At 31.8% G+C, this 24858-nt stretch overlaps 1 protein-coding gene across 1 annotated transcript in view; it reads left to right on the forward strand.

Moving 5' to 3' along the window:
• Positions 1–508: 508 nt before the first annotated feature.
• Positions 509–24858, forward strand: part of LOC149939197 (nose resistant to fluoxetine protein 6-like) — a 30143-nt gene continuing 5793 nt past the window's right edge. Inside the window, exons 1-10 of the mRNA XM_090179042.1 lie at positions 509–887; positions 1572–1732; positions 3046–3139; positions 3839–3935; positions 4279–4481; positions 6102–6257; positions 20442–20535; positions 20954–21043; positions 23212–23377; positions 23832–23911. Of these exons, the coding sequence (XP_090035168.1) occupies positions 509–887; positions 1572–1732; positions 3046–3139; positions 3839–3935; positions 4279–4481; positions 6102–6257; positions 20442–20535; positions 20954–21043; positions 23212–23377; positions 23832–23911 (1520 nt within the window). The remainder of the gene's footprint in view (positions 888–1571; positions 1733–3045; positions 3140–3838; positions 3936–4278; positions 4482–6101; positions 6258–20441; positions 20536–20953; positions 21044–23211; positions 23378–23831; positions 23912–24858) is intronic.

Consider the following 24858-nt stretch of genomic DNA (forward strand, 5'->3'; position numbering starts at 1 on the left):
GAAGACTATACTGGCAATATCCTAGCTTTTTCGACTGGTGACTCGACCGATAACGAGCAAATAAAAGAAATGCGAAGTTTTTTACAAATTAACAAATCTTTCTTGGCACTAAAAAACTTGGTCTCGGGCCGTTTTCAGGTTATCTCAAAATGTTATCGTCGTTCATTTAGAAAGTTTCTTCTGCAAAGCTATGAGAGCTCTCCGAAACCACGTTCCGTGGCTTCTTGCCAGTGGAGTACGTGAATCTTACATGAGCTGCATTAAGATTAGATGGAAGTAGTTTCCTATAAACCAACATGAAGTAAAGTTAAAACTAAGCAGGCTGACAGATTTTGGAACAGCTTTATTTCAATAATAAACATATCTTTGCGTGACTATAGTCAGAGAAGGATAAAAAATATTTGACTTTGTCGGATAATTTTATGAAATAATTATCTAATTACTGATATTTCTATAATTAAATCAAACGTTGTATTATTTTTTACTCCTTTAGGGGTTTTAGTAAAAAATGTCTTCCCGTTACCCAGCCAAACAATATTTAAAGTTGGTCAGTTTCATATTTTTCGTTTCACTACTGCTTGTCAAAATCACTTCCTCGAGCGAGATAGAATTTAAATCGGACAACTCCGTCAGAGATCAAAATATTTGGGCGAACGAAACATTCGAAGACTTGTCAACTACTCTCTCTCAAGTTTTGCACGCTAAAGAAAAAGCTCTGAAGGAATTGATATTAAAAATTCCGGAAATAAGATGGAATGTGCCTTTATTCGCAAAGATTGGAAGTCGAGATCCGACTAAGAAGGCTAATCAAAAGAATCTTCTCAATAAGTGCAACGCTGACCTTTTGCGTTTAACATTTTCAATCACACAGAATTGGGCATTTGAGCGTAAGAACTTTTTTCCTTGTTGTTTGTTTATTACCTCGTAAACATAGGATAATATAATTAACTTTATTGAGGGGTTGCTCACTCGTAGTAATGAAAAGCCTGCAGAAAAAATAACTACGTAACTGATTATAGATCTAGCATAAAAAAAGGCTGATCTCAGTTTCATACGCTCCTAATTGGTGTAGAGTTTTAAAAGAAGGGCTTAGTTCCTCGGCAAAGATAGAGGAAAGTAACTCAGATAATGGAAAAATAGCGATTCCAAACGATCGACAAAAATTTGGGCTTCCTTTGAGCTCAGTCCTGCCAGTAATTACAAAGCTTATCTTGTTACCCATTAATATTAAATAGATAAAATTATTTTACAAATAATTGGGTTTATATATTACAAATTTCAGGCGTTATTATTAAGAACTATCATTAATTTTTACTTTTTTTGTGAGTAGTTGTTTTAAAGGTTTATTATGTACGTTATTTTCGTATCTGGCGAAATGCACATGAAATCCATTGCGAAAATGAATTGATCATACTTTCAAATTTAGATATAAATGTAATCAAGACACATAAAATATAACTCATTTGGAAAACAAATTTGGATACAATATTTAAGATTTTCCATGCACTATTTTCGCAAGAAATATGGAACATGCTACAGTAAAAATATATATATTTGGTTCTTTTTTAAAGTGATTGACTCTTTCGGAAAGATACCGAGTGGAATAAAGAAAGGGAACCTCATATGGCCAGGCGATTTCGACGAATGCCAGAGTTTCGTTTCACCCAAGACAATGCTTTTCTCAAATGGACTACAAGGCCGATACTGTCTCATGAGTTTCGCAACCGAAACTGTAATGCTATAGTCTATTTTTAGAAAGCAGATACTTTTTAAGTTTTGTAGAAACGTAATGAAAGGAGATTAAACACAAGCATTTCTCTTTTCTGAAAGTAGATACACCATTTATGCGACCATTCCTTGGCGTGTTCAAGTATAATTTCCCCATCAGTAACCTCTATTCTCCTTTTCCGCCCAAAAAAGCCCCGACCTATACTCCCCTTCTAGGGTCGCCGGTAAGGACCAATGACCCAAAGGCTTTTACAAGAGTTTATTTCAATTAGACATATCTACCGATGGATTTCTTAGTAAGGCTCTGGGTGAAAACTCGAAACAACTCCTTCTGCGTTGAGTTTGCAAGTTCTCTCCCCACTGGTTTAAGGGGTTTTCCCCCGAGCTCTTCGGTTTCCCCTTCCATAAAAACTTGTTGATGTTAACGGTAATAGTTAGTGTAGGGAGCTGTTGGCTCGATCGTGTGACATGCAGGGCTTGCCACCACCCTCCTACGCCATTTAACCCGGCCACCTGAATTAATGGCTTCAAAAGTCGCTTGATGACTTAGGCCTAAGGTGGTGCCTTGGGTATTAGCCTAGCTGATTACTATTATTATTTTTAAATATTAATATGTTTTCTACAGCTCTCAATAAATGGAATTAGTTTTTTGATCAGTTAAGAGAAGTGGATAAATATTTAGTAAATTAGATACAAATCTCTTTATTTGAAACATATCCAATTTGATTGCAATAATAAAAACGTGGTAAACCCTCTTTATAAATCAACAATTACAGTTTAATAAATCGTTTACACAGTATTTGTAATAAAGTGGATTTTAAAGATGTATCGGTCTATTAATAATCACCACCTTAGGCCCAAGTCATCTAGCGACTTATTATGCCTTTTAACAAGTTATTAATTCAGTAAAGTCACTTGACAATTTTTGTGGGGCTAATTCCTCAAAGATTTAAAATAAGTCAACGTCAAAAAGGCTGATAATATAAAATAAAATTATTTAATTGGAAAATATCAACACTGCTACTTTAATTAATAAAATAAATTTAATGTAAAATATCAGACTTCTTAGCTTTAAGATGTGGTAATTATAGTGTCACTTTAATCATAACAATAGTTATGAATTCCTCTTTAAATTGATAAATTGATTTCTTGATCGCTAAAAAATCAACACTAAATCAGTAAAAAAAGTAACACGAACGTTGAAAAAGATAGCAAGAAGTACACCCCAGTGTGAAATAAATTGCCTTTCCTCAATGACAATACAAGCGACGCCAGTAACCAAATCTCTAAATTTATTTATCAAAATTTTATTTTTAGAGCGAGACTTCAGTAACGTCTGCAGTCTGCGTGCCTAGGAGTTGTGGATCATCCGAACTAAATGAAGATTTCAGTACACTTTTAAGTTTAATAAGTAAGATTTTGAGTAACTTTATAGGCTTTTAGTTTATTTGTATAGCATAGTAACACATCTTTAGGGGTAAAGCCGGTGTGGTTGACTAGGCCTTTACGACTTCGTTTGGAAGTACCCGAGTCCTATAAAAGAACGAAATTTATTTAACCTTTTTTAATTACATTGTTATCCTAGCCTTTAAAATATCACTTCTGGGTGCACCACTTTGTACAATTGTTGGAGAAGATATAAATTTTATTTAATACAGATCTCACAAATTACGAACTTAATCTTCTGAGCCAAATGCATCGCGTTTAGTGATATGTGAAAATAGAACGCATTCGGTACTCACGATGTTACATTAAACCATAAAGGCGAGAACCACCTTAAACTCGAAGTGTGGAGACTTTGGATCTGCTTAAAAAGACGATCCGCTTGGGCTTGGAAACTGAGCTTTTGAGATTAAAATATGCGATTCATCACCAGTTAGGGCTTCCTGACCTTAAAATAATTAGATTATTTGGTAAAACAAATTCAAAGGATAAAGAGAGTGTTATCTAAATTTCACAAACAAAAAGAATACATTAAATTTAACCAAAAACGCTCATTTTTAAAATATATGAATCCCAATTGAAGTGGTTCATATTCAAATTTCAAAATTAAGCAGAAACAAATGCACACTTTTTCAGAAGAATTAAAAATGATTTATATTTTTTTTAGACAAAACTTCAATTATTGGAAAAATCAAACTGCCAAAGATATCATTTACATGTTTACCAGAAAGCGTGCCTCTTAGTGCTGGTTCTATTGTCTGCATGTAAGTTCAAGTACTTCTCTTACCTGTTTAACTATTATAATTGAAACCTTACAACTGTTATAAAATCTAATCCGAAAATACTTAAAACATAAAGTTAATTCAAAAGCTACATAGCTTCATCTTAAAGGAAAATGTGCCGCTGTTGGAAATCGGAAATATATTATTATCAGAGCCTTTTATTTTTTAATTACACCTTAATGACATGGTTCTGCCACAAAATAAGCCTATGAAATAACAGCTCCTACTATCTTCTTATGAAATTGTATTTGCTTATATCTTCTATCAAATTGACACGATACTTAAGAAACGATTTTTAGGTTAACAATTCTTCTATATTTTTAAGTACTTTGTTAGTGATCATTTTTGGACTCACAGTAGTTGGCACATCTTATGATATTTGGAATAAATATTCGATTACACTAAAATTGAAGCAAGTCGAACACGTTAATGCTATTGAAGACAGTTTCGTAAATGGGGAAAGTAGCGAAATCAAACTGAAAGGTAACTCAACATCGATTTCAGAGGAGGAAAACAGAACAAATTGTGGTAGGTATTGTTTTAACTATCCGTTACTAAATTCTATTAATTTTTAAATGGATCCCAGTTTTTCGACTCAGATACATGACGATTTTTACATTTGAAAGGGTGAATGTTAAAGTTTTTGCTCGCAGAAAATCAAAATTGTGGCATTAATCGCGATTAAGTGGTACTTAACTGATTCACAAAACACTTTCATTTTAGCTTCTTAAAGGTAGTATAATCTTTTCAGGAATTTGGGGCAATACAAAATTCCCTCACCTTATTTTTCTAACCACGTATTATACGTAGTGTGAATTACAGTGGTTTTTGAGGAATTATCCCACTAAAAGTATCCCCGCTTTGGTAGTGCTTTAATTTCTCATATCTACTAGAACGCCTTTCGTAAATCTAAAACCACGTACCTCATCATTAAGAAATTATATTTGAATAAATATCCAAACTATAATGCAAATAATTAATTTATAGCTCGGATATTGTTGTTTATATGTTGATTGAGGGTGTATTTACAAAATAAACCCTAAATATGAGACAATAAAGGTTTCAAGTGAGAAAACCTCTTCGGGGCGGGCACGCTTCCTCTAATAGAAGAATTGGGTGTTTCTACTATCGTACTAGACTAGCGCCATGAGCGAGAAAAGAGAGAAGCTATGGCGCACCCTACCAAACAAGGAGGGTTCTACTCCCTTTAAGTCAATTGAAACTTTGTGTCTCAGTGAAATACCATTTATTCCAATCAGCTCTGACGGCTCATCTCAATCCTATTTACTCACCAGATTTAGTAATACATCGTTTTGTTCTGGACTCATTCGAACTAAGGAAATAAAGTTTTAATTTCCTAATCTGTCAAACCTTGTTTATTTTAAATAACTCATTACTTGAACAAGGTTATTGAAATAGCGCTGTTCGTGTCTTTTGAGAACCTGCCGCCTAGTGATTAAAAAAATCGAATTTTTTTTGGCTACGCAAAAAAAATTAATTCGTCGTAATATTCCGTCAAGTGGGAACTAGGCTTAAGTCATTCCCCAGCGACGGGCTGATGCCAAATCTATATTCATGGGTGGGTATAAAAACTATAATAGGTATATGTAAAATAAATCATCGGTGTACAAAAAATTATTCATGGGTGTATAAAAATAATTCATGGGTGTATATTAAATAATTCATGGGTTTATATAAAAAAGTTCATGGGTGTATATAAAATAGTTCATGGGTGTGTATAGAAAATTCGTGTTTTTTTCTGATAATAGAGTACGGTTTCGTCTGAGTCTGCAAATATGTCACTTGCCGAACTAATCCTACGTTCAGTTATCAGAATAAAATATAATCCCTTTAATTATAGTAGCCACTTTTCCCGGTACCCCAAAGAAGACTTGACTAGAAATTAGCTTTTATATTACGGCAAACCATGTGAAGGAAAGGTGTTGGCCGTTCATTTACGACTTCATATAATTTCCTTCCTGCACCTTTGTCCACTAACCGATTGACTCGTATGACCAGAGCCTTAAATTGTTACGCGCCCTTATTCAGAAGAAAAGAGCCGTTCTTCTGGCGACCTGAGCCACTTTGATTGTAATGCGCGTGGCATTGTATATTTATATACTATTTATTTTATTTCAACGTTTGAAGGTTTTTTGATGTGTTTCTCGGCACTGGAAAATGCGAAAGCGATACTTGATACGTCGAAAAAATCTGGCCAGTTGAATTGGCTTCACGGAATTCGGTCTATCAGTATGGCCTGGATATTACTAGGGCACACCTATGTTTTTGGAATGGCAGCATATGGTACGACATGTTTCAAGGATAACAAAAATTTATTTTAAATTTAATATTAAGTGGTTTTTAACGTAATGAAATTCTTCTTCAAATAGAAAAATGATTTTGGCCATAGTTAAAAAAAAACTAATATTACGCAACTTTATTACATAAATTTATACAAATCGGAGTTAATATTTTCTGAGTAAAAAACCCAAAACAATAAAACAATTAGATTGTAAATGATAATAATAACCCTTACCAAAAAATTAGTTGGATTTTAGTTGGTATTTAGTTGGTATACACATTTTAGTTGACGTTAAGTTGGTTTTATGTACACTGTTAAAATTGCTGTTAAAATTTACAGGAATTTACCTGGCAGAAAATTACCAGGAAAATTCCTGTAAATTTACAGGTATTTTTTCCTGTAACCGTAGCAAGTAAAAACCTGTTCTAGACACGAGAAATATAAAGTACCATTAACAGTAAATTTTATATTGCTGTTGTTCCAACATGAAATTTCCCATTACGTTTACGGTAATTTAACAATAGAACTTTATTATCCTGTTGTCGCAAAAATTATGCTGGGGCTATAGGCCTACCCAAAATTAATTCAAAATATTAATTACTACATGATAATTGTACATGAATGGCAATTTTAAATTTAAATAGATAAAACTAAATTATTGACGAACTTTTTTATTTGAAAAACATGATACAGCAATTGAATCAAATCAGGTTATGTGAACAAAATTTTTAAAACATCAAAAAGTGCATAAACCTCACCAAGATTGTTTTTACTAAAAATACTTATACAATTTAAAAAATTTAAAGTTCAAATTTTCAAATCAATTAATAAAATAAAATCTGTCAACGTTCGTTAACTTTTGTATTTCGGTGAAATTAAATTATAAACGCGAATTTTCTGCTATTTAATACTCTAAGGGTTAGGTTTTCTTCTTCCTGTCACCCTTTAAATTTACTTTCCTGCCACACAAATATACTGGTGGTAGGCCAACTGCAGAAAACGTTGGCCTACCACCAGAGTATTTGTGCGGCAGGTAAGTAAATTTAAAGGGTAACAGGCAAAAAAAAGACCTTTAATTAATTTAACAATTGATGTTTTTTGAAATTATCAGCTTCAGCTTTCTTGTTTGATTGCCATTGATGGAGATACTCGAAATGAAACTTAAGTCAAATCCTGGAATCCAGCTGTTTCCATTTCTCAATCTTGATTTTAATAAATTCAGCCAAAATATTTTTCAATTTGAATTAAACTCTTCATCAGTGTTCAATGTCTTCTATGCACATTAAGCATAGTCATTAAGATTTTAGGCAGGTTCTTTCAGCGGTAGTGATTAAAATACAATTACAATTATTTTTAGTAAAAAAGTTTAAATAGATGACCAAATTTCAAACTCAATTTTAAAAAGGCAGCTAAATGTTTTTTTTTCACCTAGCTTACTCAATGGGTGACCACAGACTAAGATAGATAATTTTTGAAGATATTTAAATACAACTTCTCTTACATTTCACCCAGAATCACATTTATTGAATAAAGAAAATGTAATCCCCTACTTCAAGACTTGGGCAAGGTAGTTTTTTAGAGGTGTTAAAACAATAACTTAAATTTTAAAATAAGTGAAATTTTGGTGGTATACACGCTAGAGCTTTTTCTTTTTCAATTTGATACCATCACTTTAAAACAACTTTGCCAAAGTCTGAATAACTATGTAAAGTAATAAAAGGGTGGTTAAATATTTTTGGATTCATTAATTGTGATTTAGGGCAAAACAAATTGAATATATTAAAGTTATCGTAGTGAAATAAAATAGTTTCCTTTAAATGCAGCTGAAAAGAAACATCATTAGTTTGTGTTCACCCATTGAATACGGTAGCAGGTGTAAAATTTTCACTTCGCCAACTTTTTAAAATAAAAAAGTGGTTAAATATCTTTTGGTCCAATAATTGTGGTTCTGGGTTAAAAAAAATCTTAGATAACAGTATTAAGTTGTATATATTAAACTTATTATTTACCATGGTGAATATTAGTAGAAATTATGTTTAATTCAGAGAAAACGGCATGGTATTAGAAGATAAAACTTATTTTATACAAGACGTTTCGAGCCGAGGCTCTTCTTCAGTCGTTCGTTAGTTTTAATTTGATTTAAAATTTTACCACGCGCCATATTCAAGTTCTAATATCACGCGAGCAGAAGGTCAGCGTGTTAAAAAATAAACAAAAGTTTTACTGATTTTAACAATTTACGTGTGTAATAGAATCAATGTAACCGATAAATCCAAAGTATATGTAAGTCAGTGTGAATTATTAAAATATAAATATAAAATAAAATAAAATTTTAAATCACAATATTACCCCAATTAGTTACTTCTTGACATCCTTTATCTAAATTTAAATTACCTAGTTTACGAATATACAATCCTTCATAGAATTTTCTTTTGTACCAATTGGTTTCCCGTTTTAAAATTTTGTAATCATCCCATTTAATAGAGTGGTTTAACGTAGACCAAATATGTTTTGAAATTCCGTTATTCATATCGCCCTTAGCCACGCAGGATTTATGTTCACGTATCCTGTCTAAAATGGAACGTTTTGTTTCACCAATATACGTTTTTCCACATGAGCAAGGGATTTCATAAATAACGCCTCGAATGGCGGAATCTTCTATTTTAGGTTTTAAATGAGAAATTTGATTTTTTAGTATATTAGTGGTTTTTGATACTAAGTTTATTTTATAATTTTTCAAAATACGTTTAAGTTTCTCTGTGGTTTTAGGTATATAGGGTAAAACTAAAACCTCCTCTTTAGGTTTACTTTTCATATCAGAAGGCATGCTGATTAAGTTTCTGTCAAATATGGTTTCTATAAGTGTTTTTGGATAATCTGATTCAATTAACTGATTTTTAATTTTTAATTTATCCGCAATTGGGTTATCAGATATGGATTCAATATGGTGTTTTAAACCTTTTACGACTGATGTTTTTACATGGTTGGGGTGGTTTGAATTAAAGTTTAAAAAGGTTTTTGAATGAGTAGGCTTTTGGAATAATGAAAAGGTTAGTTTACCATTAACATTTTTAATAAATAGGTCTAAAAAAGGAATTTCGTGGTTAACTTCTAGTTCAAGAGTGAAGTGAATAGAGTTATGTAAATTATTTAAATCATTGTGAAAAGTCGTTAATGAATCCAAGTCTCCCTTCCATACAAAAAATATATCATCCATAAAACGAAGCCAGCAAGCCAAATGATTTTTGTCCATGTCCGACCCAAAAATGGTATCCTCTAGATTTTCCACGAAGAGATTTGCTATAACCGGTGATAATGGATTCCCCATTGCTAGGCCGTCTTTTTGTTTATAAATTTGGGAATTAAAGTCAAAATAAGTACTATTTAAACATAATTCCGAAAGCTTAAGAATTGTATTGATTTTAAGAGGAGATCTTTGTAATAAATTAGGGTCATTTCTCAATTTAGATTCCAATAATTTAAGGGCTTCATTTATAGGGATACTACCATACATATCGGTTATATCAAAACTCCCTAAGACGTCATTCTGGGATAAGACAGGGCAATGGGATTTTAGTTTTTTAATACAATCTTCAGAGTTTTTTAAACAAGAAATATTGTTTCCAATTAAAGGGGAAATTATATTACATAAAATTTTTCCCGTGTTGTACGTTGGGTTTCCATATGAAGCTACTATAGTTCGTAGTGGGTTATTCGGCTTATGAATTTTGGGTTTTCCATAAATATGAGGGGTCTGAACATTGTCATTATAGAATCTAAATCTCTCCTTTTCCGTAATTTCTTTTGATTTCACCGCTTGATTTATAATAATCCTAAGTTTCCTATCAATGTCCTGAGTACAGTCATTTTTTAGCTTTAAGTAATTGTTCTTATCTAAAGACTCAGCCATCTTGTGAACATAATCAAGTCTATCCATAACAACTACTTTTTTACCCTTATCCGCTTCTAAAACAATAATGTCCTTATTTTCTTTAAAGAATTTGAGAGCTGTTCTTTCAATTTTGGTTAGATTTGATGGAGTTAAGTTTTTCACTTGTTTCTCGTGTTTGAACGAATTTTTGATTAGACTCCTTATTTCCTGTTTATCATGATCGGATTGTTTTGAAGTGCGTAAGAAATTTTCAGTTGTAGCATAGATATCATTGATATTGGGATTGGTTTGTGTTGGTTTGAAGTTAAGACCCTTTTCTAGTAGCGAAGTTTCGCCGGTTGTCAATTGTCGATTAGAAAGGTTGGTGATTATAGAAGGGTTAGATGGATGATCAATGTGATGTCTCGATTTCGGATTACTTGTAGCGTGTCTGAGGCACAGTTCGTTGAATTTTCGGATATGTTTAGATTTAGCTTCTTGGAACTCTTTAGAGTTAGAACGTGAGATAACGTCAAGTAAAATTGATAAAATCTGAGTATCAAGGGTGTTGGAGAGGCGGTTAGAGAGAAATTTAAATTCTTTTTGAAGGTCCGCTTTCTTTCGTCTTAGGGCTAGAATACTATCATGAAGGATGCTACTCTCCAGAGTATAAGTGTCGCGTTGAATTCTTACATTCCCACCCGACGTGGGTGTATAGGATGATCTAATTCGTAATCCATTAGGTATCAAATTCCATGACTTACATTTACTCAAGAAGGTTAGTTGATTCGATACTCTTGCCAAAGTATTGCCAACATGACGAGTCCGATAAAATGATGATACATGTCTCTGATCATGTATATAATCGTATATATTAAACTTATTATTTACCATGGTGAATATTAGTAGAAATTATGTTTAATTCAGAGAAAACGGCATGGTATTAGAAGATAAAACTTATTTTATACAAGACGTTTCGAGCCGAGGCTCTTCTTCAGTCGTTCGTTAGTTTTAATTTGATTTAAAATTTTACCACGCGCCATATTCAAGTTCTAATATCACGCGAGCAGAAGGTCAGCGTGTTAAAAAATAAACAAAAGTTTTACTGATTTTAACAATTTACGTGTGTAATAGAATCAATGTAACCGATAAATCCAAAGTATATGTAAGTCAGTGTGAATTATTAAAATATAAATATAAAATAAAATAAAATTTTAAATCACAATATTACCCCAATTAGTTACTTCTTGACATCCTTTATCTAAATTTAAATTACCTAGTTTACGAATATACAATCCTTCATAGAATTTTCTTTTGTACCAATTGGTTTCCCGTTTTAAAATTTTGTAATCATCCCATTTAATAGAGTGGTTTAACGTAGACCAAATATGTTTTGAAATTCCGTTATTCATATCGCCCTTAGCCACGCAGGATTTATGTTCACGTATCCTGTCTAAAATGGAACGTTTTGTTTCACCAATATACGTTTTTCCACATGAGCAAGGGATTTCATAAATAACGCCTCGAATGGCGGAATCTTCTATTTTAGGTTTTAAATGAGAAATTTGATTTTTTAGTATATTAGTGGTTTTTGATACTAAGTTTATTTTATAATTTTTCAAAATACGTTTAAGTTTCTCTGTGGTTTTAGGTATATAGGGTAAAACTAAAACCTCCTCTTTAGGTTTACTTTTCATATCAGAAGGCATGCTGATTAAGTTTCTGTCAAATATGGTTTCTATAAGTGTTTTTGGATAATCTGATTCAATTAACTGATTTTTAATTTTTAATTTATCCGCAATTGGGTTATCAGATATGGATTCAATATGGTGTTTTAAACCTTTTACGACTGATGTTTTTACATGGTTGGGGTGGTTTGAATTAAAGTTTAAAAAGGTTTTTGAATGAGTAGGCTTTTGGAATAATGAAAAGGTTAGTTTACCATTAACATTTTTAATAAATAGGTCTAAAAAAGGAATTTCGTGGTTAACTTCTAGTTCAAGAGTGAAGTGAATAGAGTTATGTAAATTATTTAAATCATTGTGAAAAGTCGTTAATGAATCCAAGTCTCCCTTCCATACAAAAAATATATCATCCATAAAACGAAGCCAGCAAGCCAAATGATTTTTGTCCATGTCCGACCCAAAAATGGTATCCTCTAGATTTTCCACGAAGAGATTTGCTATAACCGGTGATAATGGATTCCCCATTGCTAGGCCGTCTTTTTGTTTATAAATTTGGGAATTAAAGTCAAAATAAGTACTATTTAAACATAATTCCGAAAGCTTAAGAATTGTATTGATTTTAAGAGGAGATCTTTGTAATAAATTAGGGTCATTTCTCAATTTAGATTCCAATAATTTAAGGGCTTCATTTATAGGGATACTACCATACATATCGGTTATATCAAAACTCCCTAAGACGTCATTCTGGGATAAGACAGGGCAATGGGATTTTAGTTTTTTAATACAATCTTCAGAGTTTTTTAAACAAGAAATATTGTTTCCAATTAAAGGGGAAATTATATTACATAAAATTTTTCCCGTGTTGTACGTTGGGTTTCCATATGAAGCTACTATAGTTCGTAGTGGGTTATTCGGCTTATGAATTTTGGGTTTTCCATAAATATGAGGGGTCTGAACATTGTCATTATAGAATCTAAATCTCTCCTTTTCCGTAATTTCTTTTGATTTCACCGCTTGATTTATAATAATCCTAAGTTTCCTATCAATGTCCTGAGTACAGTCATTTTTTAGCTTTAAGTAATTGTTCTTATCTAAAGACTCAGCCATCTTGTGAACATAATCAAGTCTATCCATAACAACTACTTTTTTACCCTTATCCGCTTCTAAAACAATAATGTCCTTATTTTCTTTAAAGAATTTGAGAGCTGTTCTTTCAATTTTGGTTAGATTTGATGGAGTTAAGTTTTTCACTTGTTTCTCGTGTTTGAACGAATTTTTGATTAGACTCCTTATTTCCTGTTTATAAACAGGAAATAAGGAGTCTAATCAAAAATTCGTTCAAACACGAGAAACAAGTGAAAAACTTAACTCCATCAAATCTAACCAAAATTGAAAGAACAGCTCTCAAATTCTTTAAAGAAAATAAGGACATTATTGTTTTAGAAGCGGATAAGGGTAAAAAAGTAGTTGTTATGGATAGACTTGATTATGTTCACAAGATGGCTGAGTCTTTAGATAAGAACAATTACTTAAAGCTAAAAAATGACTGTACTCAGGACATTGATAGGAAACTTAGGATTATTATAAATCAAGCGGTGAAATCAAAAGAAATTACGGAAAAGGAGAGATTTAGATTCTATAATGACAATGTTCAGACCCCTCATATTTATGGAAAACCCAAAATTCATAAGCCGAATAACCCACTACGAACTATAGTAGCTTCATATGGAAACCCAACGTACAACACGGGAAAAATTTTATGTAATATAATTTCCCCTTTAATTGGAAACAATATTTCTTGTTTAAAAAACTCTGAAGATTGTATTAAAAAACTAAAATCCCATTGCCCTGTCTTATCCCAGAATGACGTCTTAGGGAGTTTTGATATAACCGATATGTATGGTAGTATCCCTATAAATGAAGCCCTTAAATTATTGGAATCTAAATTGAGAAATGACCCTAATTTATTACAAAGATCTCCTCTTAAAATCAATACAATTCTTAAGCTTTCGGAATTATGTTTAAATAGTACTTATTTTGACTTTAATTCCCAAATTTATAAACAAAAAGACGGCCTAGCAATGGGGAATCCATTATCACCGGTTATAGCAAATCTCTTCGTGGAAAATCTAGAGGATACCATTTTTGGGTCGGACATGGACAAAAATCATTTGGCTTGCTGGCTTCGTTTTATGGATGATATATTTTTTGTATGGAAGGGAGACTTGGATTCATTAACGACTTTTCACAATGATTTAAATAATTTACATAACTCTATTCACTTCACTCTTGAACTAGAAGTTAACCACGAAATTCCTTTTTTAGACCTATTTATTAAAAATGTTAATGGTAAACTAACCTTTTCATTATTCCAAAAGCCTACTCATTCAAAAACCTTTTTAAACTTTAATTCAAACCACCCCAACCATGTAAAAACATCAGTCGTAAAAGGTTTAAAACACCATATTGAATCCATATCTGATAACCCAATTGCGGATAAATTAAAAATTAAAAATCAGTTAATTGAATCAGATTATCCAAAAACACTTATAGAAACCATATTTGACAGAAACTTAATCAGCATGCCTTCTGATATGAAAAGTAAACCTAAAGAGGAGGTTTTAGTTTTACCCTATATACCTAAAACCACAGAGAAACTTAAACGTATTTTGAAAAATTATAAAATAAACTTAGTATCAAAAACCACTAATATACTAAAAAATCAAATTTCTCATTTAAAACCTAAAATAGAAGATTCCGCCATTCGAGGCGTTATTTATGAAATCCCTTGCTCATGTGGAAAAACGTATATTGGTGAAACAAAACGTTCCATTTTAGACAGGATACGTGAACATAAATCCTGCGTGGCTAAGGGCGATATGAATAACGGAATTTCAAAACATATTTGGTCTACGTTAAACCACTCTATTAAATGGGATGATTACAAAATTTTAAAACGGGAAACCAATTGGTACAAAAGAAAATTCTATGAAGGATTGTATATTCGTAAACTAGGTAATTTAAATTTAGATAAAGGATGTCAAGAAGTAACTAATTGGGGTAATATTGTGATTTAAAATTTTATTTTATTTTATATTTATATTTTAATAATTCACACTGACTTACATATACTTTGGATTTATCGGTTACATTGATTCTATTACACACGTAAATTGTTAAAATCAGTAAAACTTTTGTTTATTTTTTAACACGCTGACCTTCTGCTCGCGTGATATTAGAACTTGAATATGGCGCGTGGTAAAATTTTAAATCAAATTAAAACTAACGAACGACTGAAGAAGAGCCTCGGCTCGAAACGTCTTGTATAAAATAAGTTTTATCTTCTAATACCATGCCGTTTTCTCTGAATTAAACATAATTTCTACTAGTATTAAGTTGGTTAAATAAAATTTTTCATCTGCTACCATACCCAATGGTCACACATAGACTAACAAAGATAATTTTTAAATATATTTAAAGGCAACTTCCCTTACATTTCACTGTAAAAACATTGAAACTTCCTTAACTGCCATAACTTTATTACATGCAGTTTTATTTTCCAGAATCACAATTATTGAAGAGAAAAAAAATACGTAACCACCTTAATATTACCCAACACATGTATTCAGACTTTGGCAAGGTTGTTTTTAAGTGATGGTGTTCAATTTAAAAAAAATTACTTCAGCTTTTAAATAAGATATTATTTTGTATCCACCCTATATCATTTACATATCATTTTTTTATTCTAATTTAACCATCACTTTAAAAACTGTGCAAGTCTGAATAGCTGTGTAGAGTACTATTAACAGAGATAATTATTTCTTGGTTCAGTTAATGTGATGATTCGAATGAAAAATTTGCATATGTTAAAGTTATTGGATTGAAGGAAACTTCAGTGTTTTCAGGGTGATAATTAAGGGAAGTTGCCTTTCAATATAGTTGAAAATTATCTTTTTCAGTCTGTGGTCACCCATTGAATATGTTAGGAAGTGAAAAACTTTCATTTAGCAAGCTTTTCTTAAATTTTGGTATCCACCCTGTATCATTTAAAAGCTCGAGCATTTTCTTTTTCAAATTAATTTTAACCATATCTTAAAACAAGCTTCCCTAAGTCTGACTAGCTTTGTAAGGTAATAATAAAATAGCGAAATATTTTTTAGGTTTAATAATTGTGATTCTTATTGAAAATTTAGCATATATTACAGAATTAGGCTGGCTAATTTTCTTTTCACCTGCTACCATTCTCAATGGGTGAACATAGAATAACAAAGGTAATTTTGCACTATATGTAAAGCCAACTTTCCTTACATTTCACTATGAAAACCCTGAAGCTTCTTTCAATGCGATAACTTAATTACAAGCAATTTTTTCCCCAGAATTACAATTATTGAATCGAAAAAAATATGTAACCACCTTTGAATTACCCAACACAGGTATTCAGACTTGGGCATGGTTGTTTTTTAAGTGATGGTGTTCAATTTAAAAAAAATAACTTCAGCTTTTAAATAAGATTTTTTTTGGATCCACCCTATATCATTTATATAAAACCTGAAATAATTTATTTTTTTATTATAATTTAACCATCACTTTAAAAACCTTGTGCAAGTCAGATTAGTTGTGTAGAGTACAAATAACGTAGATACATATTTCTTGGTTCAGTTATGTGTAGGGAAGCTAGTTTTAAGATTTGGTTAAAATGAATTTGGAAAAAAATGCTTGAGCTTTTAAATATATGATAAAGGGTGGATACCAAAATTTCAAAATAAAATTTAATAAAAGCTTGCTATATGACATTTTTTCACTTCCTTACATATTAATTGGGTGAACACAGACTTAAAAAGATAATTTTCAACTATATTTAACGGCAACTTCCCTTAAATTTCACCCTGAAAACACTAGTTTCCTGCAATCCAATAACTTTGAATTATGTAAATTTTTCACTCAGAATCATCACATTAAATGTGATCCAATCTGTATCGTAAATTTAAAAGCTCAAGCAATTTTTTTTTCCAAATTCATTTTTAACTTATCTTAAAACAAGCTTCCCTAAGTCTGACTAGCTCTGTAGGGTAATAATAAAATAGCTAAATATTTTTTGGATTCATGAGTGAAAACTTTGCATATATTACAGTATTAGTTTGGCTAATTAATTTTGTTTCATCTGCAACCATACTCAATGGGTGAACATAGAATAACATAGGTAATTTTCCACTATATTTAAAGCCAACTTCCCTTACATTTCACTATGAAAACACTCAAGCTTCTTTCAATATGATAACTTAATTGCATGCAATTTTTTTCCCAGAATTACAATTATTGAATCGAAAAATTACCCAACGCAGCTTATCAGACTTGGGCAAGGTTGTTTTTAAGTGATGGTGTTAAATAAAAAAATATTCTTCAGCTTTTGAATAAGATTTTTTTCTATCCTACCTATATAATTTATATAAAAGCTGAAGTAATTTATCCATTCAATCCAACAAGCATTAAAAAACCAGGTTCAAGTCAGAATAGCTGTGCAAAGTACTAATAACGTAGAAAATGTTTTTGGTTCAATTGACCTGATGAAATCATAAATGCAAAATTTAACCATGGTTAGTTTAAACTAGTAAATAGTAAGTAATATACTATAGAGACAGATACTTCATGGTTTAAAATAAACCTGATGAAAAATTTTCATATGGTAAAGTTACTGGACTGATGGAAGCTTCAGTGTTTTCAGAGCGAAGTCTTCTGTTCACCCACTGAATATGTTAACGAGTGAAAAAATTTAATTTATCCAGCTTTTACTAAATTTAAGTTTAAAATTTTGGTATCCATCATCGTGTAAAATATACTTAAAAGCTATAGCAAATTTTTTCCAAATTCATTTGAATCATAACTTAAAACAACCTTCCCTAAGTCTGACTAGGGTAATAATATAATATAATATAATAGCTATGCTAAATATTTTTAGTTTCAATAATTGAGATTCTGGGTGAAATATTTGTATATATTACAGTATTAAATTGGCTAAGTGTTTTTTTAACTGCTATTTTGCTTCAAAGTGATAACTATAATATATACAAATTTATCACTCAGAATCATAATTAAAGTTTTAAATTATAGCGTTTAACGGGATAATTTAAAAATTGACGCGTTATTGAGTTAAGCCTAGGCGATTTGTTTATACCAATCAAGCATAACTTAATACATTCTTGACCAAATACACTGTGATGCACAAAAAAATCTATCTTTTTACATAGATGGCAGCAGCTATACTATACTTTCAATTTTTTCCCTCTGAAATTTCTGTAAATATCATTTTATTTTTGATATTTTTGAGTATGGATGGTGACAAAATCATTCACAATCGTTCATTTTATTCAGTTTTGGCCCTTTGATTTTTTGACGATCTTTCAAATTTCTTTAATATATGAGAGTTTCAATTATTTTCAATTCTTTTTTTCCCTTTCCTGAAAAATTTCAGTAGAAATATTTAAAGATTTAGATAAGTATCATTTCAAATACTTCTTTAGTTTTCATTATTTTGAAAAGTATATTTAAAAATATTTCAAGTACGTTTCACGAGAAAGTAGAATCAAATTTTTTCATATCAAAAGTTCGAAGTATTAAAATGAATATTTCAATTTTTATCTTTTGATTATTAATTCAGTAGTAAACCCTCCAATATTTGATTTTGATTTTATGGATTAGAATCGATCTTAATTTTCGTATTTTCAAAAACTAAATTATGGAAAATAAATAAAGCTATTGCATCGCCACAGCCCACGCTGCCAGTTTGCAACACACGTGACACTCTAACTGCGTGGGAGTTGGGACGGTGGGAAAAATAACTTTTGAAAGTTTTGGTTTTAGTTTTGAAATCGCCTTTCTGGCTACGCGGCGCAGCTTTTTATGGCTAGAATCAGTCTTTGCTTTCCCTCCTCTGTCTGCCTAGGGATAGAGGGAATTATCCCCCCCCCCGTTAAAAAACAGCCAGAAAAACGGCGCGACCTTTGACCGCTCCTCTCCCTTCTATCACTTAACATTGTTTCGGGTTTGGCTATATTTCGGTATCACGTGAGATACGTTCGCCGCTCAAATAGTGTATATCGGCATATCTAGATGGCGCTAAAATATTTCATCTCAAATACAAACAAAATTGAAGAGAAACCAGAAAAAATCTATCGTGTAATTTCTAATACAAAAAATGGAAGCACTAGCTCTATTCCGCTCTTTTGTTCGCTAGGCTAGGTAAGAGAAGAATCTTTTTAAATATAGTTCGCTCCCGAATTTATTTCTTAAAAATTCTATCGCGACCATTTTGCAATAAAGAAGATCATATCAAAATCGTATATTTTAATTTTTATTTTTCGGATAAAGTATCATCTCGTATCCTAAAAGTATCCAAAGATACGAGCGCGCCCATCACTGATTATACACAATACAAATATCTACTTAACTAAAATGGCCCCATTATTAACTTAATTATTACTTTAAAATAATGAAATTTAAAATTCTACTCACTATTTTGTATTTGATGATAATTTGTGTGCCGTGATACGATCATCTTCAATTGCACCACAGCAAAGCCGTTACACTTTGAAACTAGTGAAAACTGCAACCTCCACAAGATGGCGGGCTCAAGCCGTCGGTTACACGGTATTACCGAAAATTTACTGTTAATATAACGGTTAATCGACGAACAGGACTATAGCTGTTGCGTACAGCAACTATCTAGGAACTCTAACAGTAAAAGTTGGTACTGGAATTTACCTGTTAAAATTTAACAGGAAGCTACAGTAATTTTTAACAGTGTAGGCTCAAGTGGTCAGAATATTTCAATAAACTAGTTAAAGGGTAATAAGTTGTTATTAGGTTGTAATTAAATCGATGAGAAATACTTTTTTCTTTAAGTTGGTAATTAGTTGGTTTTTAGTTGTCAGGAAATTACATGTTATTTGTAAGTTGGTTTTAAGTAGGTTTTAAGTTGGTATTTGTTCCAAATACCAATTTAAAGTATTTCCTAGACCACTTATTTTTTGGTAAGGGAACTCATTAAATATACTTTTCGTACAATGTTATTCTGTGAAAGTTTCTATACAAGTATTAATTGTGCTTCTAGAACAGGTTTCGAGCTTAGATAGTTGCACCTATTCTTTACTATACTAATATAATCCTGGAAAATTAACCAATTTTAATTGGAATTTCGTCTTTTCTTGCATAATATTTTATTTCAACTGAATAAGCCACCATATTTTAGTTAAATTAAGTAACCGTTTCCTTAATAGGGTTATTCAATAGGAAATAGATTTCGGTGAAATTTTTTGATATTTGGAGCATGCTAATGCGATTAAATAATTAAAGTTTCGGTCAAATAAAGTTTTTAAGAAAAGATCCCAGAGTATTACTTTTGAAATAAACATTTTTTTTAAATATTTTATGCTTTTTATAATTATGTAATTTTTTAAAATCTGATCAAACCATTCCCATTGCAATAATTAATATTAAACCCATTTATATAAAACTTAAGTAGTATCTGTTTTCGAAAAACTCTCGTAGATGGCGCACAAGTGACGATCTTTTACATACATTAAAATCATAGCCATTATAACTTTAAAGAAAAAATTTTGATAATGGTCTTTCAGCAAACACATTGGAAGTATTAAAAATGTTCAACACCTGGTCTTTTCAAGTTATTCTCAGAGGAGGATTTTCTGTTGACACGTTTTTCTTACTAAGGTAATTATCTATTATGACTATTAGACACCAAAAAAGTTAATTATTGATACTTTGGGATAATTACTATGTTGAGGCTATATCAGCAAGTATTTTCTTCAGTAAACATCTGCGTGAGGGGCTGACCACTATCCGTAATCAGTGAACAGAATTTAAGGAAGTGGTTAGCCACTTACATCACTTGGTTAAAATAAAAACAATTGCACATAAAACCTAACCCTTCTGGTAAAATATCAGAGCGATGTTTCATTAGTCGTTTAAAACTTACTCTTCCAAAAGGATTAAGGAAGTTGATATACGCAACGATGGTACGTAAACTCCTTCCCCTTCTCGTGATAGGGGAAACTAGACAAAGGTCATAAGGTGCCCGCGAATAGTCTCAACATTTTCATTTTCACAAGATCTCTGTTTTTATTTTCAGCGGTTTCCTGGTTTCATACCTTTTCCTTAAAGAGCGATCTGCGTTTTCTCTAAAAAAAATGGCATATTTCTATTTTCATAGATACATCAGGTAATTTTCTCATAAACACTAGCTATTTACATCGACCATCCACTATACGGGCTTTAGCTCATGGAGTTTACAGAATTATTACCTGTGGGGCCCGCGGACACTGTTAAGTTTTAAAACCTCACTATTGAAATAAATGGAAAACTGCCTTAAGGAAGGCGACGACAAACGAAAAGGGCCCGCGAAGGTTGAAAAAAACGATTAACTTACTTTGCAGTAAGTGCAGGAAGCTTTTCGGTCTTTGAAGGTTTTGCTACCACCCTTCAAAGCAATTTTAACCGCCCACCACTAATTGGTTTCTTAAGTCACTAGAGCCATGTTCACACTAGAGCTAAAAATCCAGTTTAGGTTGGTTTGAATGTCAGTTTTCACCGCGGACGATAAATCTTAATTCACACGTGTGAAATCTTTTCACCCCGGTTCACTTATAGCCAAGGCTTAACGTCATTTCAAAATATGATCCAAATTTCTAAATACTGATATATCCCAAAACAATTAGTTAATCATGTTTACTATACATTCAGTAATATTAATTGACAATATTTAGAATTTAATTCCCATTATTTTTGAAAATACGAGCAATTTTGCTCCCCCGCCTTGCTTTGTCATTTTGAAATCAATTCTAAGCGAACCGACTTGGACGAGTTGCTTCCCGAACCAACACGAACCGATTTCTCACTCTGGTTTTGAAAACTAGTTATCTAAAACGAAGCGATTTTAGGGGTAAGTGTGAACGTGGCTTAGTTGTTTTAGGCGTTTGTGGTACCTTGGGCGTTCAAAGGGAAAAGCTGTCAGACACACAAACGTTCAGAACTATTGATAAGATAAATAATAAATATAATTTATATTTATAATTTCCAAAAACGTACCAGAGAATTTAGTGAAAAGACATGTTTTTGGTTGCTATATTTGTATATATTTAATATTCAAAATATTTTGCACATAAGTCTGTCAGTTTCCTTAATACCGCAAACCATTACGAGTAGGACATTCATTTTTAATGGGTTTCAGACTAACGAGGGGACTACCCGAGGTGTTTATCTCCGATTTGGTTTAAACTCGGGTGGTAAGTAGACCTTCATGTAACTTGAAAATCCCTAAAAGGGTGGACAAGAGTGGGCTTTAGTTTTACCATGGCAACCAAAAATGTTTTTAACAACTTATAAACTGATTACTCGTATTTACCCAATATATATATATATTTACTCATTTTTTACCAAAATTGACGTATATTGGTCGAAATGTACCATATTTAGCCATGATCTGAATAATGTATCTAATTGATGAACCTTTTTCAATTTTTTGAAAATATTGATTTTCCCATGTTAATTTTCATAGATAAAATCAGTTTTTAAGTTGCGAAAATTATTTTTGGTTGCCATGGCAAAACGAAAGCCCATTCTTGTCAACCCTATTAGGCCTTTTCAAGTTACATGAAGGTCTACTTACCACCCGAGTTTGAACCAAATCGGAGATAACCACCTCGGGTAGTCTGCTTGTAAGTGAGTATTTCAAATTCTCGTTCTTAGTTTTGTATTCATAATTTGAGAGTGTAGGGTGCCGTCCCGCGGTTTTATTCTTAATATGCGTAAGATTTTTCTTCAAAAAATTTCTTCTAAAATTAATTAAAATAAACGGTTATACTTTTAAATTATACATTAATAAATAAAAATAATTGGTCAATTTTTACAAGATAATATTATTGGCATTTCTGAAAATTAATAATATTAAAATGGAATGATAAAAAATATTTTGCTTAAAATTACAATTGAAATTTGGGTCTGAAATTCAAAGAAACAAGCCAGCCAGAGCCGAATCTGCTCGATTTAGTTTGAGCGTTATGAGCTTCCTGTGTCTATTTACTTTTTTTACAAATTGCATATGTTTTTAAAATAAGTTTTAATTAAACGAGTTTATAATTTTCAGCCATGTATATAAGACATTTTGGATTTATAATAAAAATAATCAACTAAACTACTACTCAAGGCACCACCTTAGGCCTAAGTCATCATGCAACCATGACTTTAAATCAGTTAATATTTATAATTAGGGTATTCGTGTATGGAGAGGAAAGCAAGAACAAGAAAAATAATGTTTTCAATGGATTATTTTACGCAGTTTCTTACTCTGAATACTGTCGGGAACTAACCTAATGTATTTATCCTTTGCAGATTAACGCCAGTCTATTTGGTAGTTATTTTTTTCTACGGAACTTGGTTCAACTTCATTGGTGACGGCCCATATTGGGGATACGCATTGCAGAAAGTTAATCCATGTACCCAATATTGGTGGAGAAATCTATTCTATATTAGCAATTTTTTTCAAGCTAAAGACCTGGTAATTAACCCTGTTATCAAAATTTTATAAAATATTATTACAAAACTTCTAAAACAAAGACTGAGCTTAAAGGGAATATAACCTCAGGTATTTGGTGTGGAACACCAACGCTTGCAGCTTTGGCCGCTCTTGCCTTTGGCATTTGAAATGTTTGGCGGCACTGTGCAGGGAAATTTGAAATATTGAAGGGGTCTTCCATAAAGATGGCTTTGCAGGTTATATTCCCTTTAAGTTACTGATTTTCTGTTATATCTTGGGCAGCCATAACAATTCAAAAGTGAAATTTAAATTTAGACAAATTCAATTTGCTAAACAAAACAATTATTCAATTTCAATTTCAATTTTTTATTAATATATTTTAGGTTTTTTAACCATGGTTAAAACGTTACTAACGTTATGTAAATGTGACACAAGATCGTTAACTTTCTTAAACTGTACATTTATCATTTGTTAGTGTATGTCGTGGTCATGGTACCTGGATAACGACATGCAATTCTTCATTATCAGCCCGTTGTTCTTGGTTTTATTTAAAAGGTAAGTTAACGTTTCCTAAATTTCATCAGTTTCAATTTTTCTGAAGTTGGATCAGCGGGTCAGAATTAATGCTTCTATAAACTCATAATCATTATTCAAACTCCGTCAGAATGACAATACACTTGGTTTTTTTTAACGGAATTTCAGATCAGTGGATAAGTTAATTAAAACCATGTTAGAAATTTATTTATTTAGACAGATTTGATGGCAATGCCAAATTTGCCGGGTGTAATTTGTCCCATGCATTATCTAGAATTCAGCAGCTTAAAAATAGGGAAGATTTCTTAGTATAATATAATATTATGATAATAAACAAGGCTACTACCCAATACACCACCTTAGGCAAGCCGCCCAAGTTATCAAGCGACTCTTAAACAGGTGGCCGGGTAACAATTAGTAGGATGGTGTTGGCAAGCCCTTCGTGCCAACAGCTCCCTACACTTAGTATTACCGTTAAATTCTACAAATTTTTCATGGGAACGGAAAACCGAAGAGCCAAGTGGAGAACCCCTTTAACCAGCGGGGAGACAAATTACAAACTCAACGCAGGAATGGTTCCGAGTTTTCACCCAGTGCCACAAGCTGCTAGGGGAAAGTACTATAACAACTCCGCCACCCCACTAATACTCCGTCACTCCACTAATACTCCGTAGTTCTGAAACCAATAAACGATCACAAGGCTTCGCAGTGGTGTCAGGTCCCCTTTTGTCAATATACGTTTGCATATTTGTAGTTCTGAAACCAAGAAACGATGGCTGGGTTTCGTAGTAATGTCAGGTGCTCTTTTGACAATATACGTTGGCATATTTGTAGTTCTGAAACCAAGAAACGATGGCTGGGTTTCGTAGTAATGTCAGGTGCTCTTTTGACAATATACGTTTGCATATTTGTAGTTCTGAAACCAAGAAACGATAGCTGGGTTTCGTAGTAATGTCAGGTGCTCTTTT

The sequence above is a fragment of the Leiobunum rupestre genome, chromosome 6 (assembly GCF_980474605.1).
Source record: "Leiobunum rupestre chromosome 6, qqLeiRupe1.1.hap1, whole genome shotgun sequence".
NCBI classification, from domain to species: Eukaryota; Metazoa; Arthropoda; class Arachnida; order Opiliones; family Sclerosomatidae; genus Leiobunum; species Leiobunum rupestre.